The sequence below is a fragment of the Nelumbo nucifera genome, chromosome 1 (genome assembly GCF_055504915.1).
Source record: "Nelumbo nucifera cultivar China Antique chromosome 1, China Antique-T2T, whole genome shotgun sequence".
Classification (NCBI taxonomy): domain Eukaryota; kingdom Viridiplantae; phylum Streptophyta; class Magnoliopsida; order Proteales; family Nelumbonaceae; genus Nelumbo; species Nelumbo nucifera.
The window spans coordinates 139,999,002-140,019,967 of NC_142649.1; the positions used below are offsets into that span (position 1 = coordinate 139,999,002).

Genomic DNA, 20,966 nt, shown 5'->3' on the forward strand with positions numbered 1-20,966 from the left:
ATCTTTGTGAAAAATGTTCTCCGGTGGAAACTATTTCTGTTCATAGGTCCTCTGTGTTCAACCTCTACCGAACTATTTCTAAAATGTCTTTCACATCCAATCTTTACACTTTTCATTGTTTTGAAGAATCTCTTCTAAGATGAAGAAGATTTTTGCCGTGCATTTCCTTGTTTTTGTACATTTTACAATGCCAATATATATATATATATATATATATATATATATATATATTATTTTACCTTTTATTTTTTTTATCTTTATATTTGTATTTTCAATTAATTATCTATTCATTTGGGTGATATTTGATATTAAGGTTTGGTTATGGTTTCATAAATCAAGTGGTATTTGTCAAAATTCACGGGGGATTTGATTGATCAGTATCCATTAGCATAGATTTTTTCTTGGTATTATTGTTATTTTCTCATATAATGGCTACACCATGCAATTTGTTAAATAATTCCAGGTTGCCTGTATATTTCGATAAATTATTGATTTCCCTACTTTAAATCAGTAACAAGTAGGGAAATTTAAAACAAAAACAAGAGGAGGATATATGTATTATAGGTGGAGGTTTTGCAAAACAAATAAAAAATTGTGACTATAATTTTCACTTGTTTATTTGGTGCAACTAGGTGCCCTTGTGGCATGCCACGTAAGTAAAAAGGATGAACTCAAACAAAAAGAAGAAAGTGAGGGAAGAGAGCAAAATGCCTAGCTGGCCCTGACACAGTAAAATGCCTTCAATAAATGACTATGGTACGGTACCAGAAACCTGTTAGGATTTTCATTTCTAAAAACTAGGTTTCATTGAAAATCAGAAAGGAAACAATAAAATAAATATTCATTTTTAAACTTTTTCTTCTTAACCGGTAAAAAAGTTGAAGGAACACAAAATGGGAATAATTTTAGAAATAAGGAAAAATAGCTTGAAGAGTATACCAAAATATTATTAGTCGTCATAACTCATAAGGGATTAAAGCCGTACGTTTATTTTTTTTTGTAATTTTAGCTTTCTAATCAATTTTCGTGGAGGCTATAATATCATTAGCAGTGTGTCCCATTCATAAAGGATGGGGATCACCATTCATTGCGTCTTGACATGTTGGATAGATGCCTTATCAATTGGCCCATCTACAAACCTCTGCATGAATCGGCAACATCAAATAACATTTGGCCTGCCTAATTCTTAGTTACTAAAAAAAAAAAAAAATCTTATCCGCCGTGACGCCGTCCAATAATCTGATTTACGAATCGGAATCGCAACTCACCTCATCATCGCGTATTTACTATGTAGAGTTTTGGCATTTTAAGGGCACCGTCAATGACACGTGGCAGTTGAACAAACCACAGGATTGAACTACTTTTCTTTAATCCGGAAAAAGGGTTCAAAATTAGAATCTTAGACTCGTGGGATGCAAGGGTATTCTAGTAAATTTAACGAGACAGACCCCCTCTGATTGAGTTTACACATTCGCCCTCCGTGTCTCCTACCATAATTCTTTTAAGCCCCATTAAAACCTCTTTGTCATCCTCCCTCTCCCTCGGCCATTGTGTCTTCATTCCTCGCCATTGGAAGGCTATGGCGGTACCACAGAGTCGCTCCGTATTGGTTCTTCTAGGATTGTTAGGGATTTTGATCCTCGATCTTCATCGGGTGCAAGCCGATTCGATTCACGATCTCCTTAAGAGCAGAGGATTGCCCGTAGGCCTCCTTCCCAAGGCTGTGAAATCGTACACTCTCGACGATCATGGCCGCCTGGAAGTCTTCCTCGATCGCCCTTGTTTGACGAAATTCGAGAGTAGAGTCTATTTCGACAGCGTTGTAAAGGGTAATCTCAGTTATGGCGAGCTTACAGGACTTGAGGGTCTCTCCCAGGAAGAACTCTTCCTGTGGTTACCTGTCAAAGACATCATACTCGACGACCCATCATCGGGTGTCATCTTGTTCGACATTGGAGTCGCTCATAAGCAGCTCTCACTTTCCCTCTTCGAAGATCCTCCAGAATGCAAGCCGGAAGCTCAAGGCACTCTGAGTCTTGGATCAGGTTCTTTGTATTTCCCACTGATCCCCAACCCATAACCATGTTTCTCATTTGATCGTCACACCCGTTTCAATTCAATTGATTTGAGTTTTTTCCTGCAATTAGTTTTCGCGGGGATGCAACCGTTTTCAGATTCCGATTTAGAATTTTTCTTTTGTGTTTTAACCGTGAAAGATGAATTGCATTTATTGCTGCTTATTAGAAACCGATTAGTCGATATCTGTCTTTGATGACTTTTGCTTCTGCTCCCACTGAACTTGAATTCTGATTTTCTTTCTTCGGAATATTTCTGTGGGTCGAAATTAATTGCCATTTATGGGTATCCCAGTTAGTGGTATTCCCAGGTTAACCAAAAATTGATTCTGATAAATTAACATTTCCATTTTTAGTACAGTATTCTGTTTAATGTCGTTCCCTTCCGAATTTAACCAAAGATAAAAAATTGGTTGTGGTTGTGGCATTGCAGGCGGTTGGCAGGAGGATGAGAGAAAGGAAAAGGGATTTGGAGTGGAGATGAAACCACAAATCCTTTGAGATCTTACTGTTCTTTTATTTTTATTTATATTCTCTTATTTTTTATTATTTTTAATCGAGAGTAACTGTGGGTAGATGTGATTAAGATGTAAAGATCGGAACAAAAGATTTTAATGGAGGTTTTTTTTATTTTTATTTTTTGTGTTTATCTACTTATCCGTATAATCAATCTAATTGGTTTTAACTAACCGGATTTTAATCAATTAGACAACTGAGCTGGAGCGAAATTGACGTATTAGGAAGGTTTTCTGACTCATTCTCTCGTCAACAGTCTGTTCCACGTACTCTCCTTCTAGAATCTAGACGATTAAAGGAGGTGGATAAGGAATCTCGCATTGGCTGATTGCTTTGTCTCTTATTATGTTTATCGACTTGTTAAGACGGAATTATTATCGTTAAGTCTAATTACTTAACTATTATCCATAGCCAAGGCCCGAGGATTTCGCATAATTCTGTTTCAACTTAGAAAGGTAGCCGTTAATTACAACGGGAAGGGTTGGACGGTGTGGTCACGGTTTCCTTGTGGGGGATAATTAGCTTTTAATCATGATTAGAAACGATACTTGTGTGATATTAGGACTTAGGAGTTGGTCACAGAAACAGACACGTCCAATGGGCCTACTTATATTAAAATATCTTTGACATTACCTCAAGGCCTACAACGAGTTCATGCAACTCTTGAATACTCCGCCCGGCTTACATACATGGTCATTGGCCCACGCACCTTTTTTTTTCATGCGTCCCACACTCCCACCGTGTATGTGGGAGTTGCATAAAGTGGCTGTATAGGAAATGAATGTGGTGCAATCCCCAATTTTATGATAATAGTGTTGTGCAATGCTATAGGCGCAGCACTGCATCTGCTGCATGACTAGAGACTTGTATTTGGCCCTTGCCGCTTAACAAGGCAAAGGATGACTTGAGACACGCACTCAAACAATCGTCCACCTGTATTGTCCCTGAGAAAAAGATTAGGAGCTTTCTTCATCTACAATTCTGTATCTTTTTGATAGCTACCCTATCAAAATGATCAGTGAGAATCAAATGGTCCTACATTATAAAGTACCTAACGTTGCGTTTGGTTTGACAGAAAATAAGAGAAACAAGACGTTTTAGTAAAGTTGTCAACCAAAAAAAATTGCGAAACTCCTTGATAACTTTTCTCAATTTTATGTTTCTCTCTTATATTCTGTCAAACCAAACACAACCTTAAGTGGCATGGTGAGCTGATTTTCGCCTTTCGGGTTTACAAAGGTTGACTATGGTGGCCATTGGAAACCATGCCGTAGAGAAGCATTGATCGTAATCATATACATTGGGGACTAAGACTATTCCGTATATTTATATCTCTCGCCCAACCCAGCTAGGGTATAACTAGGCCTACAGTAAAGACACGGGCTCAAGGCCTTGGTAACAAAACCTAGGCCCAAACCAGTCCTGATCCGCGCATGATGATAGAATAATGTCGTGTACCAACATACCTCGTGCTAAATTGTAGTCCATCTCCCTTTCAATTCCAGTTTTTCAAGTTTGGGGCCTTTGGGCTTTGGAGGATCTGTTACATAGCTCAATTGGCAGGGATTTCATGTGGGATGGACCCGGAAAGAATTGTTGGTAATGGGGTGATGAAATTGAAGATGTGACAAAATCAGGCAATGCTGCCATCAGATACATAGCTCAATCAATATATATCGGGAAAACCCCCAGCAGCCAGAACTCTTTCATTGGTAAAGTTGTCATTCTCATCTTAGTGGCAGAAAACATGGGCAGCGATAGAAAGTAATCTCCTTAGAATTCGAAGGTCATTGTTGTTTGTTGATAGCCTGAACGGCTGAAATAGGAAAATTCAGCTGGCTAATAAAGTTATGTTCCTGTATTTCTCCTAGGAAGGTAATTCAAGAAATGGTCTAATTTAGAGTTTTAGACACGACAGGAGGCTTCTCTTTCAGTTTTGTTTCTCTTATCATATTGTAGCAGAAAGAGTTCGGGTCTTTCACTAGGTAGGCCGTATCTTTTATATATATATAGGATAGGGGTTCTCTCTCCGTGCAGAAAATAGAATCTATTCCTGCGAGTAGATTCCCACTTGAAAGCAACCCAGTAATTACTGCCATAAAAAATAATAGTAGTTACTGATTACTACAGTAATTTAATAAGTATAGGGAAATTGTCTTAAACTCACCATGAGTTTTTAGCATTTCTTTTAAACTCACCACAACTTTTCAAAACGTCTAAAGCTCACTATGTCATTAAGTTTTTATTTTTCAAAACTCACATTCCGTTGATACACCGTTAATGTTTTCTTAACTGAGGTGATCACATCAGCATAAATAACAATTTTTATGACCAAATCACCCTTGAATGGCGAGTTAGAGGAAAAGGGTATTTTTTCATTTTTACATTTTAGTTTTTTGTTATAATTTCTAATGTTTTTATAATTTCAGTTTTTTTTTACATTTTTCTATTTTCTACAATCTATAAAATTTCCTGTTTATTTGCAATTTCTGTGTTTTTCTATAATTTTTGGTGTTTTTTCTACAATTTTTATTTTCTGATTTTGTTTTTCAATTTCTATAGTTTTTATAATTTGAAAATAATTTTTTATTTTGTGTTCAATTTCTATAATTTTTATATTTTTAGCAATTTCTGTGTTTTTATATATTTTATATTTGAAAATATTTTTTTGAACTTTTTCCTTTTTATCATATCTAAATACTAAAATATATGTATATATTTTATATTTTCTATGAAGGTTAAAATGGTAATATATTAATGGTTGTTAGTCTCTTTAATGTCAAGTTAGTGACATGGTGAGTTTTAGACATTTTGAAAAGTTGTGGTGAGTTTAAGAGAAATGCTGAAAACTCATGGTGAGTTTTTGACAATTTCCCATAAATATATAATTAGTGATTATAATTAATAATTACTGTTATTATAAATATTGTTAATAACTAGATATTTACTTTAAAATTATAAATACTGTTATTAAAAAATGCTGTTAATAAATTACTGATTATTGCAGTAATTTAATAAATATAAAATTAGTGACTATAATTAATAATTACTGTTATTATAAATATTGTTAGTAAATAGATATTTACTTTAATTTTACTTTAAATTAAAATTATAAATATTTTTATTAATAAATACTGTTAATAAATTTAGTAATTATTGTTATATTAAAAATGTTATTAAAAGTATTGTTATTGATTATTTAATAAAATATTATAATTACTAACTATTACTGATAAATAGCGTTCATTTTATTTAATTTTGGTAATTATTAATTTAATGAATATTGTTAATAAATCCTATTCATAAATTTAATATTTACTGTTATATTAAAAATAACTAAATAATATTATTAAAACTATCATTAATGATTATTTAATTAAATAATATAATTACTTACTATTATTGATAAATGTTGTTAATAACGTTCTGACAATCGACGGTTCGAACGGATGGTCCATTCTGACAACAAAAATTACAAGCAAAAAATTACGAAACCGTTTTGGTCACCGGTTTTTGGGTCGATGGTTCAATCATCCGGTTCGAACGGACGGTCTGTTCTGACAACAAAAATTATAGGCAAAAAATTGAGTTTGTGAGGTCCATTAAGTAGTATCATACGTGTTATGTCATTTGAGCGTATGACTCATACAACCCGAAAACGGAATCGTTTTGGCCACCGATTTTTGGGTCGACGGTTCGACATTCGGTTTGAACGGACAACCCGTTCTGACAATAAAATATTACAAGCAAAAAATTACGGAACCGTTCTAGCCACAGGTTTTCGGGTCGACGGTTTGATTATCCGATTCGAACGGACCACCCATTTTGATAATAAAAATTGCAGGCAAAAAATTGAGTGTGTGAGGTCCATTAAGTAGTATCATACATGTTATGTCATTCGAGCATGTGACTCATACGACCCAAAAATGGAACCGTTTTTGCCACCGATTTTTGGGTTAACGGTTCGACTGTCCGGCTCAAACAAACGGCCTGTTCTAACAACAAAAATTAAAAAAAAATAAAAAAAGGCCAAAAACCATTGAATGGGTCAACGGGTTAACGATTCGACCACTCGGGTCAATGGGTTGTTGACTGATTCAATGGTTTTTGGCTAGGGACTAGGGTTGGGGTAAAATGGAACTGGTTGCCTAGACGGTTCCCAAATAAAAAAATAAAAAAACAGACGACCCGTTCTGACAAAAAGAAAATTACAGGCAAAAAATTGAGTGTGTGAGGTCCATTAAACAGTACTATACATGTTATGTCATTCAAGCGTGTGACTCATACGACCTGAAGACAGAACCGTTCTGGCCACCGGTTTTCGGGTGGAAGGTTCAATTGTTTGGTTCAAATGGATGGCCCGTTCTGACAACAAAAATTGAAAAATTAAGAAAACGACGAAATACCATTCAATGGATCAATGGTTCGACCACCTCGATTAATGGGTCGTTGACCAATTCAACAATTTTTTATCAAGGACGAAGATTAAGATAAAACGGAATTAATTGCTTAGATGATTCTCAATTAAAAAAATATAAAATAGTAAAAAATTATTGAACAAATCAACAATTCGACCACTCAAATTAATGAATCGTTAACAGATTCAACCATTTTTTACCAGAGACCAAATCAACAAGTAAAATGTTCCATTCCAACCCCCGAGAAGCAGGGCCCCTCCGCTCGGGCTGAAGATTATGAATTTTCGTGGCCGTTCTTTTAATGAGTTGGTTGGGGAGGAAAGTAATTTCAAGTTTGCTAAGGAGAAAATTATTGCGTCTTGAGACTAGTCGCCCACTTGCCCCTGGCTAGATTTTTTATTGAATAGATGATCCTCAAAATTAAAATGTGCTTTTAAGTTTTAGGGGAACAAATGGCGTGGGCGGCAGGATTCGAACCTGCGCGGGCAAAGCCCACATGATTTCTAGTCATGCCCGATAACCACTCCGGCACGCCCACCCAACTGTTGAATTAAAAGTTTATCATTTCTATCTAAAATAACCTTGGAAAGAACCAAAATTCTGTTACAGATCTGCTGCTCGAATTCTGTTACAGATCTGCTGCTCGAATTTTGTGATCTGCATAATTTAGAAAGGTAATCCAGCAATTAGGATTGCAAAGCAGGCCGGGTTAGGCCAGGTTGAGGCCAAACCTAGCCTAACCCTAAGTTCTAAACCCCAATCCTAACCTTAACTCAACCCGACCTATCCAACCCAGTTCGAAGTCAATTTTGAGTTGGGTTGGGCTCGGGTTAAGCCCAACTCAACCTTCTTCCCATTCTTTAAAATCTTGTAGAACTTCTTAATTTCATATCTTAACTCAACTTTCACTACATATATTAATCTTATGTTTTATTAGTATTTATTTGTTGATGTTTTTATTGGTTCTTTAAGTACAAAATTCAAAAAATAGTGTTTGAAATGATTATAATTTATTATGAGTTATAGCTTATAATAGATCTTTTATGGGCAATAAGCTATGGGTGGCAAACAACAAAGAGGAGATAAAGAATAAAATATTCAAAAAAACATAAAAAAATGTTATTAAGTTTTAATATTTCCAATTAGGATTAAGTGAATGATTATCTTAAAAGAAATTAATGATAGTATATAGTAAGGACTATACAATTATCATGCATATAAACAAATTGATATCATAACCCAACCCGAGTCGGATTTGGGTTGGATCAAGGGATCAACCCTAACCCAACCCGAAATAAAATCGGACTTATAAATTTCAGGGCCAACCCGGCCCAAGTTGCAGCCTTACCAGCAATCGAGGGTCTGTTTGGTATTTGGTGGTCGGAAGTAATAAAAGCACTTCCCACGACTTGTTAATCGGTGTCATTCTCATTCATTCACTCCGCAATCTCAGGCTTAATCCTGTGAATTGCAGTTAAAAGTACCAATTCATGAAACCAGACAATAAATCAAATAGGTAGTCCAAACTTACATCTGAAAGACTGGCCAATTTCAAACCGATCCCATTACAAAGGAATAGAAGGCTTCCAGCGAATACTCTTCCCTTCATCCCTTCTTTAAAAGGAAGAAAGAAAAGGAAAAAGGAAACGGAATTACTTCCAGAATAATTAACAAAGAGATGATGAGAAAATAAGTAAGCGAAGATCGAAGTGTGAATCAAAGATATATGCTTCCTGTCCTCTAAATCGATATATATTCTTTTTTTTTTATTTGCTACTGTTTCCTGCTTTTTACAAGATCAAGACAAGCGCTGAACCCAGCTTGACGAATAACGCTACTTCCTCTTTCTTTTTATTATTCACGTCTAATAAAAGAATATGGAAAAAAAGAAAAAAAAGAATCAAAATTGATGGCCTGTTCATCCTAAGAACTCTCCATAGTATCTATTTTCACTTCCCTGTTTGATATGAATTGGAGAAACTCAAGACTTGACATCTGCATTTCTTCTTCTGGTAACCCGTATGTAGGCAAAAACAACAGCAAAGATGGCGGTGGCAATCCCTCCAATGATCACACCTCCACCCGCGGCCGATCCTCCGGACGAATGATGCTTCCCCATTCGTCTAATCCCCGGCGCTTCTGCGACCTCCGTCGACTCTCCCTCATCCTCTGATGATGGTGCTGCGGCACTCGAAACAGGTGGGTCCGAAGAACCAACAACACTCTTTTGGTGCTCGACCTCTGTCTCAGCCTCTGGTGCTCTGCTTTCCAAGTGTTGGTTCTCGTGAGCCATTGCCAAGACCATTAAGAGCTCAGTCATTACAAAGCAAACCAGAAGAAATCGAGACATCACCAGATGCTCTGTTGTTGTGAATGTTAACAGAGAGGTATAGTTGGCTTGATAGAGAGGCTATTGGTTATAATTCCACTGCTGCTGCTGCTTCTCGGACGCTACAACTAGAACTCCCCCTACGCTGGATTGCAGGAATCGCAGAGAAGAGCAAGTGTTGCGATATTTATACAAGGGAGCTAGGAGACTAGCTAGACCTAGGATCCGTATGGGCGCAGTTTTCACACTAAAGTAATTAGTTGAGAAAGAGGACGCGGACTTGTGCCGTTGAAACTTGAAGCCAAAGAGAAGGTTCCGTTTGTTGGGGTTCGGGCCTCTCTGTTAATTAATGCGGGGAAGAGTTTCTCTGTAGAGAGAGCGGGATCCGTTCCGGCCAGGTAGAAACTAGAAACTGGACACCTGTCTCTTGTTACAAACTGACAAATACATACAACTGGGTTTTCGATTTTCCAATACGTCGGTAAATCAGATAGCGTGCCTCCTACCCACATCAATACATGATAACAAGACAAATACTGTTCTCGATTAGCCAACTCTGTGGACCACCACTTCTTCAAGGGTTTGGATTTTGATAAGTGATGCAGAAGATGAATGATCAGGTAAGGTGTATGTATAGTCGAACAACACCTTGTAGTTACTCTATGACTCGAAAGGCGAGGAAAGTGAGCTACAACTAACAACTTGATTTTTATACGGTGTTTGTGTTTGAAAAGAAAGAAAAGAAAACAATGTTTCTTTCAAACCATCGAGCATCGACGCGGCTGGCATTGCAATTTTTTGCAAATACAGCTGGGGAGTGGAAGGAGAAAAGTTGTCATTTAACATTATCCTTCGCACGACTCACAACTGGGTGGAGTGGGAAGGAGACTGGGTTGATGCTATAGGGTATTAGGGTTCAAATGAAGGATATATTAAAAAGACTGTACTGCCCTTGTGAGTTGAGGGCATATCAGTAATTGAACTTCTTAAAGGGGTTTAATATGAAGATGACACGTTTTGATTCCCAATCAACAATTAATGGTTATGGTATATGGAGGATGACTATTACTCGATTTTGGACGGAAAGTTAAAAGTTCTTTTTCTTTGTTGATTGTTGATTGTTATACTCACCAGTCAACATGACCAGCTGCTTTTTTTTTATCTTTATTTTCTTTTTCATGTTCCTTTCACATAGCCATAGCTCTATAATGCGTTCTTCCCAAGTCAGAGAGCAAAGTAGAAATTCACATTTTTCCTTCCAAACATTCACCGAGTCTGAGCCGGGGCAAGTATTTTGGTGGTCTGGGTTGAGTCCGGATCTGTTCTTCACACTGAGCCGGGGCAAGTAGGAACATTTGACCTCACAATATGTTTTTGCGTGAACATTTCCTGTATTTGAATTTATTATTTATGGAAGATGTTCTCAACACAAGGTGTGACGTGTGATGTGGCTGTGAGATTGGTGTGAGATACACTATATGAAAAGCAGATTTCAATCCGTCTGGATTGAGTACAAACGTAAATATGTACCACATAAATACATACAAAATATAAGGTTTTGCACTCTACATATTTACATTTATACTGTTTTCAAACTCAGCCTTAAAAGTGCTAATTACAGATACAAGGCAAAACCGGGTGAATTATTTATAAAGTTTCAAAATTTCCTCATGTATAGAGGTACCGTGTATTATAATGTATAAGCCTTCCTTTTTATTTTCTTCAGTATCAGCCTTGTTTTGATACATGAAATATTAAGTTTTTTTTTTTTAAATTTTAATATTTTCAGGAGATAGGCGTTGTCAAGACTGGCTCCTATAAAATTTTCATATATAATAAAAAATAGCGTATTTTTTATTAGGGCGGTACAAAGTATATTAAAGCCGGGTTGGGATCAAGAACTCCTAAGCTGCAAGTGACAATGTTAGGAATCTACCTACCTAAGAAGATTCTCTAGTTTAAATAAACATTGAATAAAAATTATTGTTAATCCAATTGAAAGGATATTTATTTTAAATTGAGTAAATTTCTTAAGCTACCCTTGTAGTTTAGCTAATTGACTAAGTATACCCTTATTGTTTGAAAATTGACTAACACTACTTTTACTGTTTCTGACAATTGACTAATACTTTCTTTACCGTTAGTACCACTTAATATTCTGTTAACAAAAAGATAAAAAAGACTATTTTACCCTTTATTCTTCTTCAAATTTTCAAAATAAAACAGAGAAAAGGGAAAGAGTGAGAGAGAGAGAGAGAGTACACGTCTAGATACCGCCTTCTTCAATGAGTATGATCTTTGATGATAGTAGATCAACTTCCGACTACCATTAAATTCTAGACGGAACTGGTATTGGCATGGAGAGCATCAACGGTTTCCCTTCAAGTATCCAGAAACTATTGATCTTACTAGCATTTGCTCTGATTAGAGATTCCAAAGTCTTTGTCTTCCCACAAGAAGATGATGTGCTTGAAGAAGATGGAGGTGGGGAAATCTCTTCCCTACAAAGTTCAGAGTTCTCTTTCACTTGCATAACCTGGTTTTTATGATTTAGGTTAGCCTCAAGCTCCAGTGAGCCACCATCTATAGAAACACCTCTGATACGGGTTTCTTAGCCATTAGTTCTCCTTATACTATCCTCGGTCGCTCAAAGATCCACCCCAAGGGGGATTCTTTCCAACACTATAATCTGGGGACATACTGGAAGGATTCAATCGTTGAAGTGGATGGGGGATTTCCTCTTCTTGACGCCTCATATCTTTCCCAGCCATGCTCGAAGAAGATGAAGGTGCCTCTTGGTTGTAGACAGATGTAGGGTCTTGCAATTGCTTCGGGGCCTACAACTTTGTGCTACCATTTGGACTAAAACAATCTGGGGAAAAGAAATCCAAACTTGAGGACCTTGATTTTCTTTATTTCTGGCATGATACAAGCAATTCATCCTTGGAATGAAATAATCCATCTGTTTTGCGATTACCTGAATGGAATGATTCTTCAAAGAGCTCGAAACCTTTAAGAACCTATTCATTCCCATGTGCAGGAAGAATCAAGTCATCTTAAAAAAGACCATGCCAAACAAAACCATTTTTGTAGCTCCTGCACCAATCCCATAGGGGAGATGAAAACTTATAAGCATGAATCCTAAAAGGAGTTCTAAAGTGAGAAAGGGGAAACTGTGATGCCACTACTCTTGAGCATTCACCTCTTACAAGACCATGAGTACATGGAAGGCATGCCTCTTCCTCTCAGAACATTAAGCCTGACAATCACATCTGCAAAACACACAAAAGTCAAATAACTAATTTTGCACCCAAATTTAATGGGTGTCTTGAATCAATGATCAAATAACTAATTTTGTTTCCTGTGAATTAATTTTAAGAAGGAAGAGAGGGAAATGACTGAGAGATTGAGGGAAAGAGAAGACCACCAATAAAGGTGGTGGAAACGGTAGGAAGGCGGGAAGAAGGAGAAGAAAAGAGAAAAGGAAAGAGAGAGAGAGAAGATCATTGGAGAGATAATCGGTGGAGGGAAACTGTTGTTGCCCTCCATGCCAATGCTAGTTCTGTCCAGAATTTAATGGCAGCCAGAAGTTGATCCACCAACATCAAAGATCAGACTCGTTGAAGAAGGCGGTATCTAGACATGTACTCTCTCTCTTTCCTCTTTTTCCTGATTTATTTTGAAATTTTGAAGAAAAATAAAGGGTATTATAGTCTTTTTTGTCTTTTTGTTAACGGAATATTAAGGGATGCTAACGGTAAAGAAAGTATAAATCAATTGTCAAAAATAGTAAGGGTAGCATTAATCAATTTTCAAACAATAAGGGTAGTTTAAGAAATTTACTCAATTTTAATAGATAAATCAGTAGGCTCAAGTTTTCTTTTGTAAGGCTAGCTTTTGATATATCAGAGAACAGAGGGGGACCATTGTACTACTTTTTATTAAAGTATGTGGTTGGAAAGATTCCCTTGAAATTTGAAACTCAATGCAACATTCATACTTGGTGTTTACTAATTAGTGCATGTGAACTGTGATATCTCGATGCATGAGCTTTATAAGGATTAGAAATCCAGTGATTTCTCCATGCTTGGTGCTTACTAATTAATGCAACATTCATGCTTTACTCGGTGTTATTGGTCCTACTAACAGCTCATCATGAAAAGGTGGGAACCCATTGTTGACTGAACCTGCTCATCGTTTTCTAATTGGGCGGATGCTGGAATTCCTGTTTCTATTGGCCGGTGAGAAGAAAGAGAGTTTTTTTCCGATTTCAACTACACTAGCTGTTTTGAATTCGATGACCTGGACCTCAAATTTTACAGTTTTTTCCACGATGAGCCTCGATCGATCTCGGCTTCTCATTTCTCAACCATAAATTAATCATCCACTTTGGTATCTTATTGAATAATAGGATTTTCTCATTGTAACTTGGAGCTTTCGGTCTCTCTGTCCCACTGAAACTTATAGGTTTGGATTTCTTTCTTCACCCTGGGATATTGCCTACCCTTAAAATTAGCAAGTTTAAAATAAAGAAAATTGAATAACCTTGCACATAAAGAAAATGAAAATTGAATAATTCTTAGAAAATATACTCTATTTTATATCCTAGTCACCACCCCGGCTGCGGCTGGCTGTGTTTCGTTTTATAGAAAAATTAAAGAAAAAGTTGAGAAAAAGAAGTCTCATAAAAATTCTTAACAACTTTAATTTGCTCAACTTCCTATTTTCTGTCAAATTAAACCAAACGAAGCCCATAAGAATTACCTAGCTAATTTGATTTTTGAATTACAACAACAAATAAGTAAGCTATTCCACAGTAATTTTGAATTTGGAGATCCATTTGGAGGATTTAAACATGAATATCAGATCATATATATATATATAGCTTTAGCATCAGACTTTTGTTGGTAGAGAATAGATAAACAAACAATCCCAATAAATTAATAATTAAATAGATAATGCCATATAAAAATTAAGAGGCGCTATTACATGATGCCACATGCAAGAGTCCCATTCTACATTCTACACGTGAGTTTGTCGCCATAGTGATAGTAGGCAATACCTGTGACCACGTGTAGCTAGGCAAGACATACATGCTTGGGCAGGGAGAAATCTGTGCAGGCAGGCAGGAGGCAGGAGGTTCAGGTAGACAAAAAGGGAGGGAGGTAGAAAGTTCAAATTAGAGGCATGATCCCACAGACAGTGCGTAGTAAACTAATTAGAATTATATTAATTAATTTCATAATTAAACATGTTGATTAGATGGGGAACCTGTGATGTGGCTTTACCTCCCTATTGTCATTATTATAGTGTGTAGGCAAGTTAATTAAATCAAACTCGCACTAAGGCCATGTTTGGGAGTGCTTAAAAATAAAAAAACTGGGATCATATCATTAAATATTTATTGGTGTTTGGGAAATAAGCTGGAAATAAGTGCTTGTTTTAAAAATAAGGGCTTATTTTTTAAGCCCACATTTTTAGTTTTTTTTTTTTTTAAGTGCTCATACAATAAGCATTTTTTCGTATTTTTTCTCCCAAAATTGTCTTCAATAAATTTTTAGAATATCAATTATATCTTTTCAATATTGTTACTTTTAGCAATAACATTGTTACTTTTATGAAAGCATTTTTATGAAAACGCTTTTATAAATGTGCTTTTACGAAAGCATTTTTATGAAAGTACTTTTATGAAAACATTCTTACATGAAAGCACTTATACAAAAATACTTTTATAAGAGAACTTTTATGAAAGTACTTTTATAAAAACACTTTTACAAAAGTACTTTTATGAAAGCACTTTTGCAAAAGTAATTCTATCAAATTACTTTTATTCATTCACTTTGGATTAGATATTTTGAAAATTTGAAAGAAAATGAAAAACAAAAGAGTCACAAGTGCTTATTGGAAAAAAAACCACTAAACGTCCAATATAAAATAAGTACTTATTTTTTAAAATAAGCACTTGAAAAAACTGGACGCCAAATATAAATAAATGCTTATTCGAATAAACACTTATTTTTAACATGTACACTCCCAAGCATGGCCTAAGATTATCATTAACTATGTACTTAAAGCCAAACTTCCCACCACCAACACCTTGGGAATCTTAATTACTCATCTATCATGCATAATGTTGCTACCAACCTACCATACATGTCATCTCGATGGGAAGTCGGAAATGTCGGTCAGCTCCCTAATTAATTTGGTGTTGATTGATGAATATGCAATTGTCTGTCTCAACTCTCAATTAATTTCCATTGGGGCAGTTAGAACTTTGAACCCCTGGAGTGAGAGATGGAGAGAGATGAGGCACGTTGTTTAGTTGGACCGACCGTTGAATGGTTGATTCAATCCTTCAGAAATCCGTTTTGACTCTCATGAGGAAAGTTATGCTACTACGGTGGTTTTTATTCCTTTTTTTTTGGTTGATGAATTATTTGAGTTTCCTGCTTTAGCAAGTTTTTCCTAAGGTTGTGTTTGGAAATGATGCAAATGGATTGTAAATCTCGTTTAAGGTAAATTTGTATTCTGGTTCATTTTTACATGTGTTTGGCAACATTACATTATGCATTGATAAATGACAGAAAATACATTTTCCAATGCATATTTACATTGATAATAAGATATAAAAGTACATCAATAAAAAAAGAAATAAATTTGCATTCAAGTGACTTTTGATAAAAAAAAGGCATATGTTTTATTAAAATTTGTGTTTGCATCCATTGTAGCTAAAAATCTGTTTGGATTAGAATACCAATTATACCCTTTCAACATTGTTACTTTTAGCAACAACATTGTTACTTTTACGAAAGCATTTTTATGAAAACACTTTTATAAATGTGCTTTTACGAAAGCACTTTTGTGAAATTATTTTTATGAAAGTACTTTTACATGAAAGCACTTGTACAAAAGTACTTTTACATGAAAGCACTTGTACAAAAGTACTTTTACAAAAATATTATTATAAAAACACTTTTATGAAAGTACTTTTATAAAAGCACTTTTACGAAAGTACTTTTATAAAAGCATTTTTAAAAGTACTTTCATAAAAGTGTTTTTATAAAAATACTTTTCTGAAAGCATTTTTATGAAAGTAATTCTATCAAAGTACTTTTGTTCATTCACTTTGGATTAGATATTTTGAAAACTTGAAAGAAAATGAAGGACAAAAGAGTTACAAGTGCTTATGGGAGAAAAAGACCAGCAGCAAACGCATAATATAAAATAAGCACTTAAAAGGATGCCAAATGTAAATAAGTGCTTATTCGAATAAACATTTATTTTTAACATAAACACCCCGAAATATGGCCTAAGATTATCATTAATTATGTACTTAAGCAAACTTCCACCACCAACACCATGGGAATCTTAATTACTCATCATCTATCAATCATGCATATTGTTGCTACCAACCTACCATGCATGCATATTCATGTCATCTCGATGGTAAGTCAAAAATTTCACTCATCTCCCTAATTAATTTGATGTTGATTGTTGAACGTGCAATTGTTAGTCTCAACTCTCAATTAATTTCCATTGGGGCAGTTAGAACTTTGCCTAGAGAGAGAAATGGAGAAAGAGAGAGAGATGAGGCACGTTGTTTGGTAGGATCGACCGTTGAATTAATGGTTGATTCAGAGTTCAGATCTGTGCCCCACAACGTCTCACAGCACATCCCCGCCGTGTATTAGGAACATCTCCCGTTGATGACATCATCGATTCTAGTACTATCATCGAGAGGTGTTCCCAATACACGGTAGGGATGTGCTGTGAGACTCGTTGATTCAATCCTTCAGAGAGTCCTAAACAATAATGGAACCCGTTTTGACTCTCATCAGGGAAGTTATTCTACTACATTGTTTCCCTTTCCTTTTGGTTGATGAATTATTTGAGTTTCCTTCTTTAGCTAGTTTTTCCTTTAGGTTTCTTTCTCTCTGTTTGCAGTCCTAACTCCTTATGCAGTATAGGGTTTGTTTCGTGCTCTTGTTTTAATCTCTTCTGCAGTCCTAACTCCTTTTCATAGTACATGTTTTGCTTCTTGTTTTGGTTATAATCTCTTTTGCCTTAAATTCCCCTGGTCAGTGTTATCACTGCTATTCACGAGCCGGGAATCATCTATTGTCATGGGTATTAGAGGATCCATGAAAAAAAAGAAGAAGAAGAAGGATTCATGACTATGTATGGGTGAATAAGCCATTGATTTGTGACCTTGTGCACTCTAAATCTTACCTGGGTAGGAACATCGCCTGTAGAATCTTTATCCCTTCGGACCTTATGGTTGAGAATGATAAAGGTAACAAAAGACAGGGAAAGGAGGTCCCTAGGGAGAAATACAAGGTTTGTAAAGGTTTGGTTTGAAGGAAAAGATAGGGAAAGGAAGGGAAAGACAGGGGAACATATACAAGGTTTGTAAAGGTTTCCTTACCTTTCCCTTCATTTTCCTGTATTTTCCTTCAAACCAAACATAGGTCAGAGGAGGAAAAAGGACTCCCAACCAGTACCGATTATAATTAAGAAAGTCATCCATAAAGAAAAATCCCAAAATGGAGGGTCCGAACATAAGAAGACCCTAGAGTGAGATAAAGACTAAAGCTGATAAAGGAAGCCAAGTACAAAGAAGTTCGACCCTATGAAGCGACGTTTCATTGTCTCTTGACATTTGACTTGCAAAGATTTAATGGAAAGATGGATGTCTGTCTCAAACGTCCCGTTTGTGATTTCCGATGGCCACTAATTGCCTCAATTAAGAAAGAATTTAACAATAAAGTAACAAATGATCACACACACTGTGGGCGGGGATCCCCATGTCTATGGGCAGTCTGTGAGTATAACACATAGGCCCCATACGTTTGTAGGTAAATATGGATGGGAAAGCTGATGAATGAATAACTTTTTTTTATTGACCAACTTTCCTACGTTCTTTTGCATTAAATAATGGGCCCCATAATAAAGTTACAATTACATTTCTAGGTAAAACTTATCCATCTCACAGGTGAATAAGTAATTTTATCCGTTGGAAGAAATTTTTACAAAACCTAAGGAGACCATTTTACCCAATTTAATAGTTACTTTTTGTGGGTAGAAATGTTATTTTATTATTTACATGGGAATCCTAAAAATCAAAAGAACACAAGTGCACACTTAACCATGTAAATGTTTCCTGAGTAACATTTATTCACTTACCCACATAAGTTGTACTGTTACAAATGAACAAGGCCTTAATAACCAAAATCATGCACATGCATGTACCGTTACAAACCTAGAAATTTGTTGTGCATGCGCACAACAAATGAAACAAACGATCCCAGAAAATGGGTAGGGCATAAATTTGAAGAATATAAGAAATTTTAAACAGAGATAAAGAGCAATCAGAATAGGTAGATAGCTATAAGGAAGCCTTGTTAAAAAATAATAAGACAATTTTCTGTAAACAGTGCCTGTGTTGGATAATGGAAGAGGGTGAAACTCTCTCGGGGTGTGAGATAACTTATATAAGCGGGATGGTTGTGTAAAGCATCATACCAGCTTTCATACCTCTTCTTCTAAAACCCAGTGCGGAAATAAGTTATCCTTAATGGGAAAGAATACTCTCCCCTCTGAAGTGTCGGAATCGAGCAAGGCCAAGAGGGCTCTTGACCCGATCTTTCTACAAGAAGAGTTGAGAATTAATGGAGAGAATACCGAGTTCAAATATTTTGGCTTCCTCAAAAACGACACAGGTTATCAACATTGACGAGCTCCAAAAAATGGAAGATGGCGGATGACAAATAGTCTCTGTGCTTGTACGCGAAAATTTTAAGGGACCTTGAATCTCTAAGGCTATGTTTGGTTTGAAGGAAAAGATGGGAAAGGAAGGAAAATGTATAGGAAATCTTTACAAACATTATATAGGTTTTCTTGCCTTTTCCTTCATTTCCTTACTTTTTCCTTCAAACCAAATATAACCTAAAAGTAATTATTGAGAAGGCTCAAGCCTGGAATGTCCAGTCCAGGATGGACTTCAGAGTAATCGGCAATGGTTTTTTCTTGATCTCCTTCACGATAGAGGAGGATTTCAGGATTTCATTAGGCTTAGTTTGGAAGGAGTACAAATACAACTATGTAGAGTACAAAACCTTATGCTTTGTATTGTTTTATATGCATTTGCACTGTACATATTTGTATTTGGACTCCTTCCAAACTGAGCCATAAAGTCCAAAAAGATAGGCCATGGATCATTAATGGTAAGTATCTCGTTCTTGTTCCATGGAGGTCAGGCTTCAATCCCCTAAAAGCCAGGTTAGAAGTGGCTGATGTGTGGATCCAGTTGCCTGGTCTACCGGTTGAGTGTTGCAAAAGAAGACCTTGAATATATTCTGGAGGAAGTCGGAGAAGTTCTGAAACTGGATGACAACACCCTAAAGCTCTCTCGGACTAGATTTCCTCAAGTCTGCATAAGGGTAAGCCTTCTGAAGCCCTTCATTTTTGAAATCCCCACAACGTCAGTAGGTGAGAAAGGCACTATTTGGATCTTTTACAAAAAATTCTTTGATCTCTGCACCAACTATGGGTGGAGAGGTCATAAGGCTCCAAACTGCACTAAACTATCAAAGGGCCCCAATGGAGATGATTGGATGATTGTCGCTAGACAAAAGGGACAGAACAAATTCAAGGAAGCAACATTATGGGAAAAAATTTCAGAGCGCTCCTACCTTTTTGAGCCCAAAAGAAAGACAATGGGTTAGCAAAAACAATAACTGGACAAATGCGAGAGCACAAAGATTTGATCGCGGAAAGGACTTCAAGACCAGACTTATCAACTCTAGTCATGCCACTATTGAACCTCAAAGAGGTAGCATTATAAAAGTGTATGGATTAGAAAAAAGGATGTAACCAATACTGAAGGTTACACTGTAGATCTAAACTCTCTGAACTAAATGAAAATTTTTAGATTCTAACTACTATGAATAATGGAGACTTAAAGCCAGTGGTGCCATACAAACAAAATGGGATGAACGATGACCTAAACAACCTTGATGAAGACTTTGGGGAAGGGGAGGAAGACGGCATGGATGACATGGAGGAAGCATGGCATGACTAGAATGGCTAGAATGTGGATTTCAGTAATGGCCTACCTCAAAGTGACAAAGAAAAGGAGAACAACCTTGCCGATGAGGATGATATGGATCCTAATCTCAAGATGGTTGCAGATGAAGGCGATTTGTTGGAATATTAGGGGAGCAGGACACCCTAGAATTCAAAGGCAAGTGGATGACTTGATTAAAACCCATAACCTTGGGTTTTGCCTACTAATGGAAACCATAATCAATCCAATTAAAGCCAGTAGAGTAGTTAGGACCTTTAGAATGAATGATTTTGTTCTTGTAGACCCTATTGGGGTCCTCGGGGGTCTTTAGCTTTTGTTGGACATTAGACAGTGTAATGTTCAAGTTGTATTTTCAAATGAAAGAATTATTCATTGTCTTGTCTATGATTTGTTAAATAATAAGACATGGTGGTGCACTTATGTTTATCCCCCCCGCCCCCCCAAACAGAAATGAGCAAAACAAAAGAGGAGGGAGGGATGTTAGAATTGGTCAAACTCAAACTTTCAATGAGGTTATTGCTAATTGTAATCTCATGGATTTG

General features: G+C 36.1%; 1 protein-coding gene and 1 non-coding gene across 2 annotated transcripts; one reads left to right on the forward strand and one right to left on the reverse strand.

Moving 5' to 3' along the window:
* The first annotated feature begins 1,509 nt into the window (after positions 1-1,509).
* LOC104585732 (uncharacterized) lies at positions 1,510-2,711 on the forward strand. The gene is made up of 2 exons (XM_010242701.3): positions 1,510-2,045; positions 2,509-2,711. The coding sequence occupies exons 1-2, from the start codon at positions 1,580-1,582 to the stop codon at positions 2,574-2,576; spliced, it is 534 nt and encodes a 177-aa protein (XP_010241003.1). The 5' UTR covers positions 1,510-1,579; the 3' UTR covers positions 2,577-2,711.
* A 4,754-nt stretch (positions 2,712-7,465) lies between these two features.
* On the reverse strand, positions 7,466-7,547 carry TRNAS-AGA (transfer RNA serine (anticodon AGA)). The gene has a single exon. It is a non-coding gene; the product is annotated as a tRNA-Ser (tRNA).
* Between the last annotated feature and the right edge of the window lie 13,419 nt (positions 7,548-20,966).

Excerpts from the sequence above, each read along its gene's own strand:
- LOC104585732 (XM_010242701.3), top strand. The coding sequence starts at position 1,580 with ATGGCGGTACCACAGAGTCGCTCCGTATTGGTTCTTCTAGGATTGTTA. Across the intron at positions 2,046-2,508 it reads CACTCTGAGTCTTGGATCAG|GCGGTTGGCAGGAGGATGAG; the intron begins GTTCTTTGTATT and ends GTGGCATTGCAG.